The sequence below is a fragment of the Phocoena phocoena genome, chromosome 17 (assembly GCF_963924675.1).
Source record: "Phocoena phocoena chromosome 17, mPhoPho1.1, whole genome shotgun sequence".
NCBI lineage: Eukaryota > Metazoa > Chordata > Mammalia > Artiodactyla > Phocoenidae > Phocoena > Phocoena phocoena.
In genome coordinates this window covers 76,736,392-76,752,090 of record NC_089235.1, presented here as the reverse complement: position 1 = coordinate 76,752,090, position 15,699 = coordinate 76,736,392, and the positions used below count along the sequence as shown (strand labels likewise).

Here is a 15,699-nt window from a genome sequence, read left to right as displayed (position 1 = left end):
CTGTTCTTACTGGGCATCCCAGTCATGCCGAGCCGCCTGTTCCCCTTTATCCTGCTCCGTCCACGTGTGGTGCCCGCCCTCTTCGACCCCACCTCGTTTGCCAAGGCCCCACTTTGCCCTCCAAGACCAAACTCGCCCTCTGAGGTGCATCCCCGATTCCCCCACTGTGTCTTTACTTGATTTCTGTGCGTTTAGAACATCTTTCTTCTTTGTTGTCATTTTCTATATTTTTAATTAGATTCAACAAATACCTCATGAGTTCTTCCACGTGCCAGGACCCAGGGTTCTGCTACAAAAACTCCGAGAGGGAAGTATTATTGTGCCCACTCCTCTGTATGCTTAGAAACCAGGCTTTGGATAAACCAAATACTTTGCCTCGAGTCAGACAGCTGCTCGGAATTTAACCATCTGCCTTTGATGCCAAGCCCACGGCTTTCCCAGGAGGTCACGGGCTTGCGTTTTATTTACTCTGCAAGACTGCAGTCTTCTGGAAGGGAGGGCTGGGTCACCTGGAGATCCGGAGGGAACACGGAAGGTGCCCGATACGTGTAGACTGGAGGAAGGACCTCCACCCCCGCCATCTGGATCTCCGGGAGCCGCTTCTCCAGAGGCCCCAGGACTCCGCAGAGGTCTCTGATGGAAGGACCGAAGCGTCTGCCTGCTCGCTCCCCACTCCCCGCGCCCCTCCGTGGCATCAGCGGGTGCTGCCAGCATCCTGTCGCCCACCAACACCTCGTCTTCCACCCGGGGCTCCTGTGCCCCCAGACTTCACGATGCTTCTCACTCATGAACACGCTGCCCTTTTGCTGGTGGTGACAGATGCGAGGTTTCCTTGCCTCTGAAACCTCCTGGGGGAGGGAGAACATTCTCTAGAACATTTGCACATGTAGGCCGTGAGAGGACGGAGGCTGCCCCATAGCCTGGGACAATTGGGGTGCACGTCATGGGGCATGCACCCCACTGCTCTGTTCCCTCAGCGACCAGGCCCGGACCTCTTGTCCTCCTGCATCGTCATGTTCAATCTTGGGGCTGTAGGATTCATACCCCCATTGCAGAGCACGGGGAAGTGGACCCCCGCAAGGCCAGGAGCTCGCCACGTGGATAGGAAGCAGCATATCTGGGGTTCCACTCGCACCCTTGACGATCAGCTCCTGCAGCGTGTGGACCCTGAGTGCCGGGGCTCACAGCCAGGGAGTCAGGGACCACCGAGGTCATGGCGCCCTGTGTGTAGAGACCTCGGAGAAGGCCAGGCGTATGCTAGGTGCCCTAAAATTCCAGTTTGCTCCCTCCTGGCTGAGAGTGCCAGGTGTAGATGGCTGATGGGCCTGTGCACCCACATCCCCCCAGCACTCCCTGCCCCTGGCTTGCAGAGGCGCTGGTATCAGAAACAAACGGAGTTTCGCTGGAGCTGAGTCCACTCTGACCTGGCGGGGCTGGACGCAGCCTTCCTGGGAGGAAGGTGTACGCTGTGCCGTGTGATGACCACAGTGTGGCCCCGGGGCAGCGCCCACGGGGCAGGCTGGCTCTAATTGAATCCTGACTGCTGTCCACCCCTCACCCCAACATTTCCCGCTGGGACTTGCAGGGCGCCCCCGGCCAGCTGGAAAGGAAGCCACGGCCACTGACCAGCCCCCTGTGTGGCCGCGTCTGGAGCGGCTGTCCCACTCCCTCCAGCGCCGCCTCTTTGTAAGGCCCTTGCGTTGGTTATTTGATGACCGTGTGGGGTTCTGCTCTCGGCCCTGAGCTGGTAGCATCAAACAGGCAGCTAGTCATTAACCCGTACCGCATGCAGAGAAACGACCCAGGCGCTGTGGTCCTACGAAGGTGGTGGACTCGGAGATCACAGAGCTGGGCTTGAAAGCCCCAAATTCATTTAACGCGCAGACAGTCTTTTAGGAGATGAGGCTGTTTAAGGGTGGGCTGGCTGTGGCGGGCGGGGAGCTTGGCAGACGCTTCACAAGGGAGGGGGTGAAGGACCAGGGACACTGTGCTGGATGCCACCGTATCTAATGCCGGTTCCCTTTCCTCCAGGTTCCAGTTCCTCATCTTCAAAACGGGATGAACAGGGCCCGCCTGAAAGGATTAGCGTGAGGATTAAGATGAGGTGAAATGCGTGTAGCTCAGGGCAGAGTAAACCCTAAATGGAGGGTGCTGCCCCCTCGGCCTTCTACACCTGTGTTTCCTGCTCCCTCCTTGCAAGGGTCCCTGCTGGAACCCTGGGCTTGTAGTATTAGCAGCAGTGAGGATGGTAATTAGGGTGCTGCATGGAGTTGGTCCAGACAGGTAATTCTCAGACCTGGCTGCTCTCCACAGGTACCTGGAGAGTGTTCCGAAGTCACTGGCCCCTCAAATTTGTCCCAGACCTGTGCCTTAGAGTCCAGTCAAGGGGCCTGTTTACCTGTATTTACGACGAGCTTCCCAGGTGGTTCTTCAGCAGCTGGACTGCTCAGGATCCACTGGAGACGATGGCTGTGTGACCTCAGATGGGGCCCTTACCCTCTCTGAGCCTCAGTTTTCTTTATTGTTAAACAAGGTTTAATTTCCAGTAGAGGATCCCTAGAGATCTGTCTACCCTAACGTGCTGAGAGAGTGAAACAAACAAACGGCAGCAGCCCGCAGGGACGTTTGCAGGAGACGGAGGAGGAGGGGGAAACAAGGTCAGAGTCACAAGCGGGTCAGGAGGCCAGCTTCCTGGAACGATCACTTTGAAAGAGGCCAGTGCATTCCGGGGGCCGTCAGCATCAAGGGGAGTGTAAGGAGGGATGAAAGCTAAGTGTATCCCATTTGCTCTCAGAGATAGCTGCCTGAGGGGAGAAGGGGCCTTGGATGAGTTCTGTGGGGTTGAGGTTGCTGTGAGAGCCTCAGAGGTCAGGGCGATGTAAAAAGGTCAACTGGGACATGCCTTATGGAGGGGTGGGTCCTGGGAGTGCCACCTGCAGGGCTCCTGCTCTGCCGGGAGGTGAGCGGAGCTGAACTGGAGCAGATGCAGGCGGAGCAGGACTGAGCCACGATAGGGGGGAGGTCACCAGCCTTCTTTGGTGCCCTCCCCCACCTCTGCCCTCATCCATTAGGGGGACCCTGCATCTGTACCCACCCGGGCCACTGTCCAGCTCTGCCTGGCCATTCAGTTGCTCCAGCCCCAAGCGGATGTCTCCTAATAAGAGTAGACGTTATCCCCAAAGGCTCTCCAGCACTGAGTGAGCTACGTAGAAAACTAGGTTCAGGTGCCATCAAAAAGTTCTCTTCTGTAAACGTCGCCGTTCTCTGCCCTTTGTTGACTCACCAGCGCCCCCAGAGGGAGAAAAGGGAACTGTCCGCGGAAGTGGTAACCTTGGCCATTTTTTAGTATTTATCGTCCTCCAGTGGCGATGTATTGTTCTCTCGGAATGCACAGCGCTCTCCTCAGCTGTGTTCAATGCAGTTGACTTCTCCAAACGCTTACTGAGCACCTGCTCTATTCCAAGCCCTGGGCTTGTTGCTGTGCAAGATGAGATGCGGGGGGCAGCAAGAGGGGGGCTCTGCCTTCGGGGGCCCGGGGGTCAGATGAGAACTGTTGCACTGGCCTTCGGCTTGGGGGAGGGAGCGATTAATTCTGCCTGGGGAATTGCAGGAAATTTCAGAAAGGTGGAGACATCCATCCGAGCAGCGAGACAGGGGAGGGAGGGCGTATTTGGAGAGACACCTGGACAAACAAAGGCCAGAGGCGCATCTCCTAGAACGTGTGTAGTGGAGAGAGAGAGGGTTTGAACAGATCTCTTGATTCACCCCAGGTGATTCGATGCTGAATAATGCTTGGGAACCACTGTTCTAGAAGCTTTTTGTTAATGGGTTAACCCATCGTGTGTATGTGTGTTCACGCACGTACGTATTTATTTTAAATATGTATTGGAATGGATGATATAACAGATAGTTATATTATCGCACCAGCCAGACAGTACACACGTTACCATTTTGCAAATTTTACTTCAGACCTTCTCTTTTTGCTCTCGTTACTTTTTGTTGAAAAAATGCAGTATTTCAAGTAAAGCGGCGGAACCCCCCTTCACTGGTCCCCATCCCTCTCCCCTCTCAGAGGACAGTGTCACCAGGAGGCTGCTCCACGCACGTTTGTAACCCAGGCTGTGCTCTTTCTCTGCAGGGCCCCCCAGGACCACCTGGCATCCCAGGCCCCCCTGGACCTGGAGGCCCCCCGGTGAGATTGGTTTTGATTTTCTCTCCCCAGGGCACTTAGATGGAGGGTTCGTGGCCCTGGGAGCCGGGGACATCGTGGTGTAGAGCCACATGTGAGAGCAGAGCAAAGGCATGAGCAAGGAGGGCCCCCCCAGCAGCCGGCCCTGCAGCCCCTTTGATTGGAAATAGCATCTGAGTTACACAGCACATCGTTGGCTGCTCCTAGAGATGCAGGGGGAGAGACACACTGGGCTGGGGTCATCCTTTTGAGGTCTTTCAGGAGCGTGTGGTTTGTCTCCCCTCCCGTATTTCAGGAGCCCTCTGGGAAAGTTCCCTGTAGGCCGAGCGGAGGGATGGGGTCCCGCTGGGTGGGGCAGAGGGAGGCGTTTCCACCCATCCCGCCAGGCAGGAATGAAGGTGCCGGTGGCCCCGACTGCAGACCAGATGAGCCCTGCACCGGCCAGCCTTGGAGGTGTGACGATTCCACGTCTCACCGTGGCCCACACCAAGGACAGCCAGATGCCCCCGAGCGGTATCCACCCCTGGGTGCCCTTGTCAGAGCTGGAGACCTGGGCTCCTGCCAGGAAAGGTGCTGGGAGAAGTGAGCTGATGCTCGGAAGAGATCAGACTGAAGGTTTCCCTCTGGTTCCCTTTTCAGGGTTTGCCTGGAGAGATCGGCTTCCCAGGAAAACCTGGGCACCCTGGGCAGACGGTGAGTGACAGAGCATCCCTCCCTGCACGGCCCCGTCTCCCCCATCCTCTGTGACGGGAGTGGCCAGGCCCTTTCAGCTGCCATCCGGGCCGCTTTCCAGCAGGTGACGCTCCGTGCCCTTTCCTCCCTGTCGGCAGGACCAGGGCCCTGGTACCCAGCCTGCCTTCTTCCTTCCGTGGTGCCTGTCACGTATGTGCTCTGTCTCCTGGGGCCACTCCCCCATGGCCCCAGCCGGAATGCAGACTGGAGCACCCTCTCCCTAGGCCGCCGCCTGTGCTCTTGTAACTCAAAGGGACGTTCAAAAGTCCTTTGTTGTTTAAAGTGTGGCTTCTCGTCTGTAGGGTCACTGCCAGAGGGTCGCAGAAGTGATGGAGGAGGAGACATGAGACATGGTCCAGGGTACAGCAGAGCTCTTCCTGTCACTGTGCCGATGGTGTTGCTTCTTTCCCAGCCAAAAAGATCCTAGGGATCTGGGCCTTCTCCTTCCTTTTAAGTCCTGAGGGTAGAGCTCATCAGACCTTAATGTCTCCACACAAGGAAGTGGGTGCAGACTGAAGCTGGGTGTCTCCTGCCGTTTTGGCCTGTAGCTCTTCAGGGCAGGATGGTAGGCGTGGCCTTGAGCTTCCGATACCATGTGACCATGGTGGGCCCTCCCGGGCCTGGTGACGGCCCTCAGGAGGCCTCTGCTCATCCGGAAGGCATTTCCTTACCGCTGGTTCTCTGATGGGGCCAGCAGAGGAGGGGAAGGCTGTGGATACAGAAAGCCTGTGCGACCCACAGAGCTGACGGGGGGTCGGGACGCTGGAGAAAGGTGACAGAGGGAAATCCGACTGTGGAGCACACAGTGGTTGTCCCCTTGTCCCTGGACCACAGTTCCATTGGTGGCTGTAGATGAAGGGACGTGATTGCTGGATGCCAGTGTGCTTGGCCCCGTTGAGCTCCAGGTACCAGGCCTAAGGCTCTCGACGTAAATTCAGGGCCGTGACGCCCACTCTCAGGCGAACGGGTCCAAACCTGGAACGCGTGGTTAACTGTCACCCACAGACGTTCCTGAACACGTGGTCCACACAGTTTCACCCACAGACACTTGACAGCAGCGAGAGCGCCACCGGAGAGCTGGAACACAGGACCAGTCCTGCATGTCTCGCCCACCGTGCCGACCAGCTTCCGGCTGCAGCAACTCGGTGCAGCGCTTCCCTAACCGTGCCTTTCATGTTGGTCTGTTTTTCTCCCTCTTGGCGCAGGGACCTCCTGGAAAGGATGCGCTGAACGGACACCCAGGCCTGCCAGGACCAAAGGTTGGTGTGAGTTTGGGAACCCAAAACACAGAAGCTAAAGAGATTTTTGATTGTTGGTTGCCTGGGCCTTGGATCACGTTTGGATTCCGAGTCATGCCGGGCTCGGAAATGTTCAGATTTCCAAGGTCAGATATGGGCGAGCCCCTTATTCCTACTTAGGTAACTGGGGAAGGATTTGGAGGCCTAGGACTTTAAAATTATTCTGTTAGAAATGTGTGTGTATTTTATTTGCAAGGAGAAAAGCCTTTCAGATACTCTTGCATACTAAGAGACTTCAGTTTAGAAAGTACTTTGGTGGGGCTCATTACAGTAAGATCATTAAGAAAAGAGTCAGAGGTTAACTATCATAAAATTGGGAAGCAAGTTCACAGTCTACCCACTTCAGATGGACAATTAAAACACCATACAGCCAAAATGTTAACAAGTGAACTTCACCTTTTCATAACAGACATTAAGCTCAAGGGTGAACGTCAACCGTCCTCGAAAGGCAACTTTTGGATGTTATAGGAAAATTCATCATCCTTTTCCATAAGCAGACTTAGAAGCTTAACTTTTTCATGACGAGACATAGAATAAGTATGGATTCAACTTAATTTTATGGGCATTTCATGTAAATATTCTCCACCCTCCTATCTCATCTTTCAAGACAAAAGATAAGGGCTAACCAAGTATTTTGTAGTCTCAAAAGCACGTAGGCAATATCTTGCCTACTCTACATCCCTCATTTCCGTTCACTTATGTCTTTATAAATCAAAAGCAGAGCCGTTGAATATGGCATCTAAGAGGTGGTTTGAGCTGCGGTTTCTGGTCGCCGTGGTCACACACATTTGAAGAGGTTCAGTAACACCTAAGGCCCAGCAGTTTTCTTCCTTCCAGCCTGGACCTAGTCCTGAGGCTGTCTCCTCCAAGCCCAGCCCCTCCTGTTTACTTCCGTTCGTGTTCCTTACAGGGAGCCCTGGGAGACAGAGGGGCAGACGGTTTGCCCGGACAGCCTGGCCCGCGGGTAGGGACTCCTTCTCCATCACGTCTGTTATTCTAAACGGTGTGTTTGGGGCTGTGTGTGAACCTCAGCTGACAGGGCCCAGCATCTGTATGAGCTGGAGTGTGGCAGGAAACAGCCGGGGTCATTGCAGAGGGGCTGTTTGAAAGGCCGAGGGCGGGGTCAGGGGGTCCATGGTGACACACCCTGGACTGGTGACAATGGATGCCACCCCTGGGGCAGAGGAGCAAGGGGGCAGTGCGTTCCTGGAACCCAGGAGCTGTGTAGCTGGAGGAGAGAGCCCCCGAGAGAGCGGGAGCCTTGAGAGGAAGGCCAGCATCGCTGCCTAGCTCGTCCTGGGAGGGAAGAGGCAAGGGGGTCAATACCGCCTCCTCTCTCTCTCTCTCCTGTCCCTTAAGCTTTCCCCTCCCTCCGACGCTCCCTGACCCCTGACCCCTACAGAAGCAGGGAAGCGCGGCTGGGCTCGTCTGCAGAGCTCAGCATCTCAGATGTGGCCTGGGCTCCGGGTGCGGTGGGTGCGGAAGAGAGAGGGCTGGGCTCTGCGCGTGTGCCTGTACGTGCGTGTGCGCGTGTCTGTGTGTATATGTGTGGCGTGGGTGTGTGCACAGCGCCTTGCTTCCGGAGAGGCGTGTGTGCACACAGCCAAGCGCGTGGGGAGCCCTCTCCCTCCCGTCACAGGGCCTCAGAGTCTACTGGGTTAAGCGCTAGTTAAGGCGGTGACCCGCTCTCGGCCACCAGCTCCCACCCCTGGCCCACAGGCAGGCACCTGGCGGGCTCTCGGCGAGGGCTCACTGGATGGAGGGTGGGTCACAAACCGCCCAGCGAGGGCACAGCTGTGGCCTGGACTCACCTTGCTGGCCACTGAAGGGCCGATGGGTAAATGCCGGGGCCCTGGGTTCCCTGCTGCCTCGCTTTTTCAAGGAGCGAGCATTCTTCAGACCAGATGGAAACCACAGGTTACGATGCACCGAAGCTGTCTCAAGGACGCCCGCCGGCGGGATTCAGTGTGCAAAGAGTGCCCACCAGGAGCCTCCCGCCCGCCCTGGACCCCGGATTCTGATTATTGGCCCCTGCCCCCATCGGCACACAGCGAGCCACCACTGCCACCTGCGAGCACAGCGGCCCTTCGTGTTTTAAGACTCAACATTCATGTTTTAAAAAAACATGGATAATGATCCCCAGTGATTGATGTGTGACTTGCTGTGTTTTGTCACAGCATGGACAAAGCACGCATGCCCTGACCTAAGGTGCTGGTTAGGGGTGAATCACGTGGTCTTAGAAGCACCAAGGCCACCTTCCAGGGTCTGAGTGATTGGCTGAAATTCAGGCATTTCCCAGAAGTAACTTGCAGCATTTGCATCGCTCCCTGTTACTCTCCTTTTTGGACTCCGTGGGTTTTATGGAGTCCCCCGTACCTTAGGGCTGTGTTTCCTCCAATCCCGGAGTTGCCACGCCCTTCTGGGTTTACACCGTGTGAATTTTCACATTCCTTTCAATAGTCTTCAGAAGAATCTGTTCCCATCGAGTTCCCTGTGCACGCTTCTGTGGATGAAGGTGATCAGTCAGAAGTATTGGGGTGAAACTGAGGTGCCCTCAGGGGTTTCTTTCATCTTTCCTTCTCCGTGTTTTGTGTTTATGTTCACCCCTAATGGCTGAAAGGTTCAGAGAGGTCTGTTACTACAGCTCACGTGTCATCTTTGTACGATTTCTAGTGTGATACTTAAAAAAAATTTATCTAGAAAGTTCAAAATTGTGAGTTTCTGCCGTTATGATGCTTTTAGGACATACTTTGTAGCTTCAGAGGAGACCTGGCAGGAGTCCTAATTACTTTATCTTGACAACATGCCAGCTAAAGATAAATATTTTCAAAGAAGATGATGGCTACGTCCTGGACGCGGCGGGTCTTGAGTCAGCCCAGAGAAGGGACTGGTTGTGGGATGAGCGGATGCATCGCCTCTTTGGCTCGTGTCAAGAATTCCAGACGCTGCCCGGCTCTCCGTGCTTTGGCCTAGGATTCAGGAAGCACTTCACGTGGCCTTCAAAATGCTTTCTACCCAAACTCAGCCCCCCAGCACCTTTCCCACTGCAAAGGTGTGACCGTCCTAGCAGATTTAAAGTGACAATTTCTATAGCAAGTATTTGCACAATTCCGGTTAGAGCAGTTCTTACTAATCGTGCTTGTAAACACTGGGAATTGATGGGAAAACTGGAGTGCGTCTAGAATTTCTATTTGCACTGATTCCAGACACCAGTTGCCCTGGTGGCACCAGAGCTACAGGATAGAATGTGTGCTTAATGCTAAACAGTGCTTTTAGTTTCTTTGCTTTCTTTTCTTTTTTTTTTTCCTCTTTAATATGTGGAACAGCCTTCACTACCAGTGGAATCTGGCATAGCTGCAGGGAGAATCTTTATGTGTGTACGTACCCGTTCATTCATTCATTCGTTCATTCGTGTGTCCATTTACTTACCAGAACACCACTTTCCTTCTGGAACCATTTCTTTATGGAAACCTACATAAAGGTTTCACTAAGTACCATAATAATGTTAGGAAGAAACTGTCATTCAAGAAGTTAGTGTTTCTTAAGACACGTGGCTGGTTAGAAATTGCAGTCCCTCCCCCCACCCACCGAACAGCCGCCTCTTTGCACCACTGACTTGCAGGGACCTGGTAGGCACAGCAGCCTGGTGCCGTGGTGTCCGAGAACAGGCCCCTCTGATCCCGCACCCTCCTACTTTAACGTGCCCACAAAATGCACGTCAGGAGCAACACTTCATCCAAGCTACTTGGAACGGGTGTATCCCTGCTGGGGGCTTGCTTTCAGTACAAGTTTGCATGTTGAACAGCATTTCACCCAAGACTGGCCTTCATTGTAACGCACCAAGCGAGACGGAAACAGACCTCTCAGCTGCCCGTGGGCTCCTCCACGGGCGCCTCTGTTTACCAGCGACTCTGAACTACAGCCTCGGGACGGCCCGTCAGCTCGGACAAGTTCGTCAACGGCTTCTCCATCGTTGCACCCGGCCTGGGGTCTGGGCTTCCCTGAAGGGGCACAGAACTCAGAGCTGGGGTGGCTCTGGGACTCACGGATTTCGGCTCCTTGTTTTTTGTTTTTTGCGGTACGTGGGCCTCTCACTGTTGTGGCCTCTCTCGCTGCGGAGCACAGGCTCCGGACACACAGGCTCAGCGGCCATGGCTCACGGGCCCAGCCGCCCCGCGGCATGTGGGATCTTCCCGGACCGGGGCACGAACCCGCGTCCCCTGCATCGGCCGGCGGGCTCTCAACCACTGCGCCACCAGGGAAGCCCCTCCTTGTTGTTTTGAGCTGTAAGTGTTTAGATTCAGGATGAGTGGACTCAACCTGTTTAAATGCTGTCAGGGCAACTCCAGAAGCTGTTTCTTTTGAGGGAAGCAGAAGACAACGTGAGGGAGTGTGGACGCCCTCTCTCCAGAAAGGCGAACCACTCGGCTCTTCAAAGCCTGTGACGCTTGTGCTGCTTGTGTGAGAATCGAGGGTTGTGGCTGACGGGGGCTCTGAGGGTGTGGGACCAGCTGGGATGACGGCCATCTCTGCAATGCGAGTGGAAAATGATGGGGTGTCTGTTATTTTATCTCCAGGGTGAAGTTGGGGAGCAGGGCCCGGCAGGCCGACCTGGAGAGAAGGTCTGTTCCACCTTCGTTCGTTCAGTGCGTGTGTTTGTTAGTATACGCTACGCCTCGTGTCACTTGTCTCCCTGGAGCTCACGACCTTCCCGTCGTGCGCTCATTTACTTACCCCATGACGGTCGGCATGTCCTACGCATCTGTCGCTGTGGTGGGTACTGGGGTCACCACCACTGGCCAAGAGCAGTTGAACAGGTGCAGCGAGTGGGGCCATGCAGGTTGGGGGGGGCATAGGAGTCCCTCTCGCTCAGACTTGGGGGATATCAGGAGAGGGGGCCAGGAGGTGACCTCGTGGCTGATCCAGAGGAATGAGGAGTCAGGCAGCAAGAGAGGCGAAACACGGGTTCCCGGGGAGGGAGTAGCAAAGTGAGGACCACGTGGGGACTCTCCATGAGCGGACTCGCTCGATTTTGCTTTCCACGTTACCCCCGCTGAGCCAGAGGTGTCTGGGGGGCCGGACGGCAGGCGGTAGAGAGCACAGTTCCCTCACCCTGGACCACGGGAGAGCCCCTTTGCCGAGAGCCCACTGAACAGGGACGCCGTGTTCTTTCCACAGGGACAGGCAGGGCTCCCAGGCGTGAGGGGAGAGAAAGGAGAACAGGTGAGTGGCAGCAGTGTCTTCCCAGCAGGGCCACGTGCCTGTGCCCGAGGAGAGAAGCCCCCTTTTCAGTCTTCGACCCTGGGGGGATGGGTGGTGATTCAGGCTGGGACTAGAGCGTATTTCCTCAGTGTTCGTGGAAGAGAAAAGGAAGGGGATCAGGCCGCTCTGGTCCGTGGGCTGGAGCAAAAGGACGGTGGCTGCGGGGTCTCTCTGAAAAGGGTGGAGCAGCTTCAGCTGAAATTTGTGGGAACGGTTGGGGCTGTTATCTGTCAGGTGCAGAATTCGGTGTTTCACATGCAACTGACAGGCTGTCCCTTGAACTTGGTTTTCACCACGGCAGGGCAGGTTGGGAAGAAAAACACAATACTTTGCCCAAGGTCCCCTTGCTCTCACCTGGAAGAGGCGGCCGTTACACTCAGGTGAGTGCTAATGTTTCCTAATTTTATCTTTCTCTGTAGGGAGAGAAAGGGGAACTGGGACTCCCGGGACCGAAAGGTGACCGAGGTGCAAAGGTAGGAGCTCCTGCTGTTGTCCTGGTCATCCGGTCCGTGAGCCGCAGAGCCTCCCTTCTGTAGTTTCTGTGCGTTGCCTGCGGTTCAGTGGAGAGGGCAACTCCTTGGAGTCACAGTGGTGGCCTGGCGTACAGTCCTGGTTCTACCCGGTGTGTGGTTCTGAGCATCTCATCTGACCTCCTTGTGCCTCCCTTGCTGCCTCCCTTGTGTGATGCTGACACAAGCCGAATCCGCGGGCAGGTGGTTCCAGGAACCCTCACGGATACCGAAATCGGTGGATGCTCGAGTCTGTTCTGTGAAATGGTGGAGAGTAATGAATACAGTCAGCCTTCAGGAGCCAGCCCACGGGGGTCGGGGCCCGCTGTGTGCCAGGATCGTGGGAAGCACTGCACGTGTAGTGACTTAGGTGACACTCGTGACAGCCGGAGAGGGGTCATGTTATCAGCAACACCCCCAGTTTATAAAGGAGGAAACTGAGGCACAGAAAGGCCAAGCCTCTTTCCCAGGGCTGCGTGAATGGAGGATGGTGGAGCCAAGACCCGACCTCAGTCTGGGCCCAGCGTCCTGGCTCTGACCAGGTCCTCACCTCACACCAGCCTGGCCCGAGGGGAACCTGAGGAGCGGCCACCCCCCCGAGGGGCCCTGGTGCCCCTGTCCGGCACAGTGCTGTCACCTTGTTCTCCCAAGTTTGCACGCTCGTCCCCTCCAGGGTCCTGCCCTCGACCTCTCTCAACTCCTGTCCCCCTCTCGGGCTGAAGGCTGAGGGCTTTGTTCTGGACAGACCTGCGATCTATAAATAGAGATCCTGGAATGGAAAGAGCTTTGGTGGGTGAGCCATTCAGGCCTGCTGCTCTCCTGGACTTTTCAGAAAGCAGTTTTTATTTGAGAAACTCATTTCCAGAATGCAGAGGACTCAGCGAGACCATTAAGCCCGTGTTATTGCTTTGGCAGAGTTGCCAGGGCCACAGCAGAATCACATTCAAGCTTCCGAAGAATCTGGCCTGCTTTTCTTTTCCCCTAGAGAAATATGTAATAATAGACAATTCTGGTCAAAAAAAAAATCTAAAATAAGACATTCAGGCAACACTGCCCCCTTCTGACTGTGCCTTGAGCACCCCTGCCTCAGTTCTCTGGTCCACTTTCTCCCCACCAGCCACTGTGAGAATTTTGTCCCCAGGGCGTCTTGGAAAGTAGGGCGATAATGTGTCTGTGTCAGCTAGCGCTCGGAAACTGTGGAGAAGCTGGGATGGGAACTGAGGCCGGTCACATTAACTACAAAACTCAAAGACCCTTCTCCAGCCAAGCATCTTCCTCTAAGTCAGAGAGCTGCCTGGGCTGTGCCCCAGTGGCCCACTGGCCCTTCCTTCACCCCGCAGCCCTGGGGGCGGGGGAGGCTTTTCCAGAAAGGTGGCCTTGAGGCTCTCGGGGTTAGAGATGCTCTCCAACCCTCTCCTTGTTTATGTCTATTCATACGTTCCACTGGGACACGCTCAGCTTTGGTCATTTGGACTTTTTAATGGAGGGTAAATTGGTTTGGATGAGATTGGTTTTGGAGCACGAGGTCGACAGTGTCAAGAAGAGAATCGGGTAAACTCGGATAATGCACATAGCGCTGAGAAAGGGTTCTTCTCTCTGAAGCTTCTGGAACTTTAGTCAGGGAAATGCTGCACAGTGAGTAGTTCAGGGCTTGGATTCTGGGTTTAAAGCCAGCCTGAGCCATTTGCTGGCTGTGTGCCTTTGGGCAGGCGAATGAGTGTGGTAGCTTCCGTGGAATGGGAACACGGAAGCATCTCTGTTACAGGCATTTAGACGGAGATTAGAGGCGTTAATGCCTGTAGAAAAGTAAGTCGTACCTGCGGTTAAATCCTATATAACCGTAGAAATAATCATAGAAGACTGTGCAACTACATTTTATTATCATATTATTGTTACTAAGAGCAGCCTTTCCTCTCTCTAAGCCAACTTCAGTCATTCATTTGTCCGCTAATAACCATGAGTGGACCCAGGCCTGCAACAGGCCTGACCCTGGGCTGCTAGGAACACACCTGGGCCTCAACATCCATGTCCTGACACCATCGTGGCTCACAAGGGATGACGGGCTTTGGGGACCGCACCTCCTGGTGGAGTAGCCAGTGACCTCTTTTCCTCGGGGCAAATGGAGTAACAATTTTCTCCTCAGTGGGCCCTCGCTGACGCTCTCACTCAGCCCCCAGATGGTGCTGTGAGCTGGATGTACCATTGTCATTATTTTGCGCAGAGGAGGACGGGCTGACGGAAGTAGAATAACATATATAAAATGGTAGAGTTAGGTTTCAGGCTCAGGTGCTTCAACTCCCAAGCCTGTGCTGTTTACAGGAACGTAATAGCCACCCGTCAGGCCCCTGAGAAGAGCCTGTCCCCTTCGAAGAGGGTGGGGCAGGGCCCAGGGAGTTCCTAAGGGAGCTCAAGCCCTTGGGCGCCAGTGCACAGCGTGGAGAGGTTTGCTGTACCACGTTATGGCTGCAGCAGGTGGGAAGTCACGTAAATGTCATCAACAGGGAGGTGGATCGTGTCCATTTTATTACCTTCGTTGGCTTATTAGTTCTGTCTCTCCTTTGTTTTATTTTAGTGATTGCTTTGAAGTTTCTAGTGGACGTCTTTAACTTGCCACAACTAAATCTTTAAGTGCTAATATACCGCTTCGTGTATAAATGTACGAACCATATAACAGTATATCTTCGTTTCTCCCTTTTGGCTTTTGTGCCATCGTTGTCATACGTTTACTTCTACCTGTGTTCTAACACCTATAGTACATTGTTACTGTTTTTGCTTTAAACAATTGGTTATCTGTTAAAGGTGTAAACAAAAAAGAAGTATTTTATACTTAAAAAAAAAGTTGGATCATAGATCACTTTATTTCCATGTGCACCATGGAATAGTATTTAGTGATATAAACGATCTACACATACCAGCATAGATACTTCTCAAAATGAAGTTCTCATGTGTCTGAAGTATTTTATAATCTGGAATCTATCTATCTATCTCTCTATCTATCAGGTAGATGTGGGGTGGGTGATTCTGTTGTCTTGGGAAAGGTATCCCAGGACAGGCAGAGCTGGTAGAGGGTTAATGGTAATTTATCTTCCATTTCTTCATCTAGGGTGAAACGGGTCCAGCAGGCCCCCCGGGATTACCTGGAACTGTAAGTTAACTCTGCTTCTAACCCTTTCTCCTTCTGCACACATACCGCTTAGTTATAAATATCTTTTTAAGGGAGTTTGTCAGGTCCCGTAATCCAAAGATGCATAAGCTTCACTAGGAACCGCCTGTGCTTGTTGATTGATTTTCGTCAGCAAGCACAGTTAATGTTTATTAGAACACTGGCTAGACGCTGAGCGTACATACCCACCTCTTGCCTATGGGGAAACAGAGGTCCAGAGACAAGAAGCTGTTTGTCCAGGGTAAGACTATACAACACAGATATACAGCCACGACTCGCGCTTCTACCCTTCGCGTGTCTGAGGGTGGGCGTTGTGAGTTCGGGATGAGTAGTAACAGCGTGGGCTTTGGAGCCAGAATAAAAGTGGGTTTGAATCCTGGCTGTGCCATTCACCAGCACTGCGGTCTTAGACACGTTATTTGATGTCAAAAAGACTTGGTCTTCTCATCTGTTAAGAAAAAACGTTATACCTATAGCTATCTTGTGCGTTTGTAGTGAAAATTAACTGAAATAATACAAGCTACAGTGCAGTTTCTGGTACATAAT

At 53.9% G+C, this 15,699-nt stretch overlaps 1 protein-coding gene across 1 annotated transcript in view; it reads left to right on the top strand.

The window, feature by feature from the left end:
* Nucleotides 1–15,699, top strand: part of COL22A1 (collagen type XXII alpha 1 chain) — a 233,526-nt gene that overhangs the window by 129,594 nt on the left and 88,233 nt on the right. Inside the window, exons 23-30 of the mRNA XM_065895156.1 lie at nucleotides 4,139–4,192; nucleotides 4,829–4,882; nucleotides 6,127–6,180; nucleotides 7,130–7,183; nucleotides 10,797–10,841; nucleotides 11,398–11,442; nucleotides 11,901–11,954; nucleotides 15,094–15,135. Of these exons, the coding sequence (XP_065751228.1) occupies nucleotides 4,139–4,192; nucleotides 4,829–4,882; nucleotides 6,127–6,180; nucleotides 7,130–7,183; nucleotides 10,797–10,841; nucleotides 11,398–11,442; nucleotides 11,901–11,954; nucleotides 15,094–15,135 (402 nt within the window). The remainder of the gene's footprint in view (nucleotides 1–4,138; nucleotides 4,193–4,828; nucleotides 4,883–6,126; nucleotides 6,181–7,129; nucleotides 7,184–10,796; nucleotides 10,842–11,397; nucleotides 11,443–11,900; nucleotides 11,955–15,093; nucleotides 15,136–15,699) is intronic.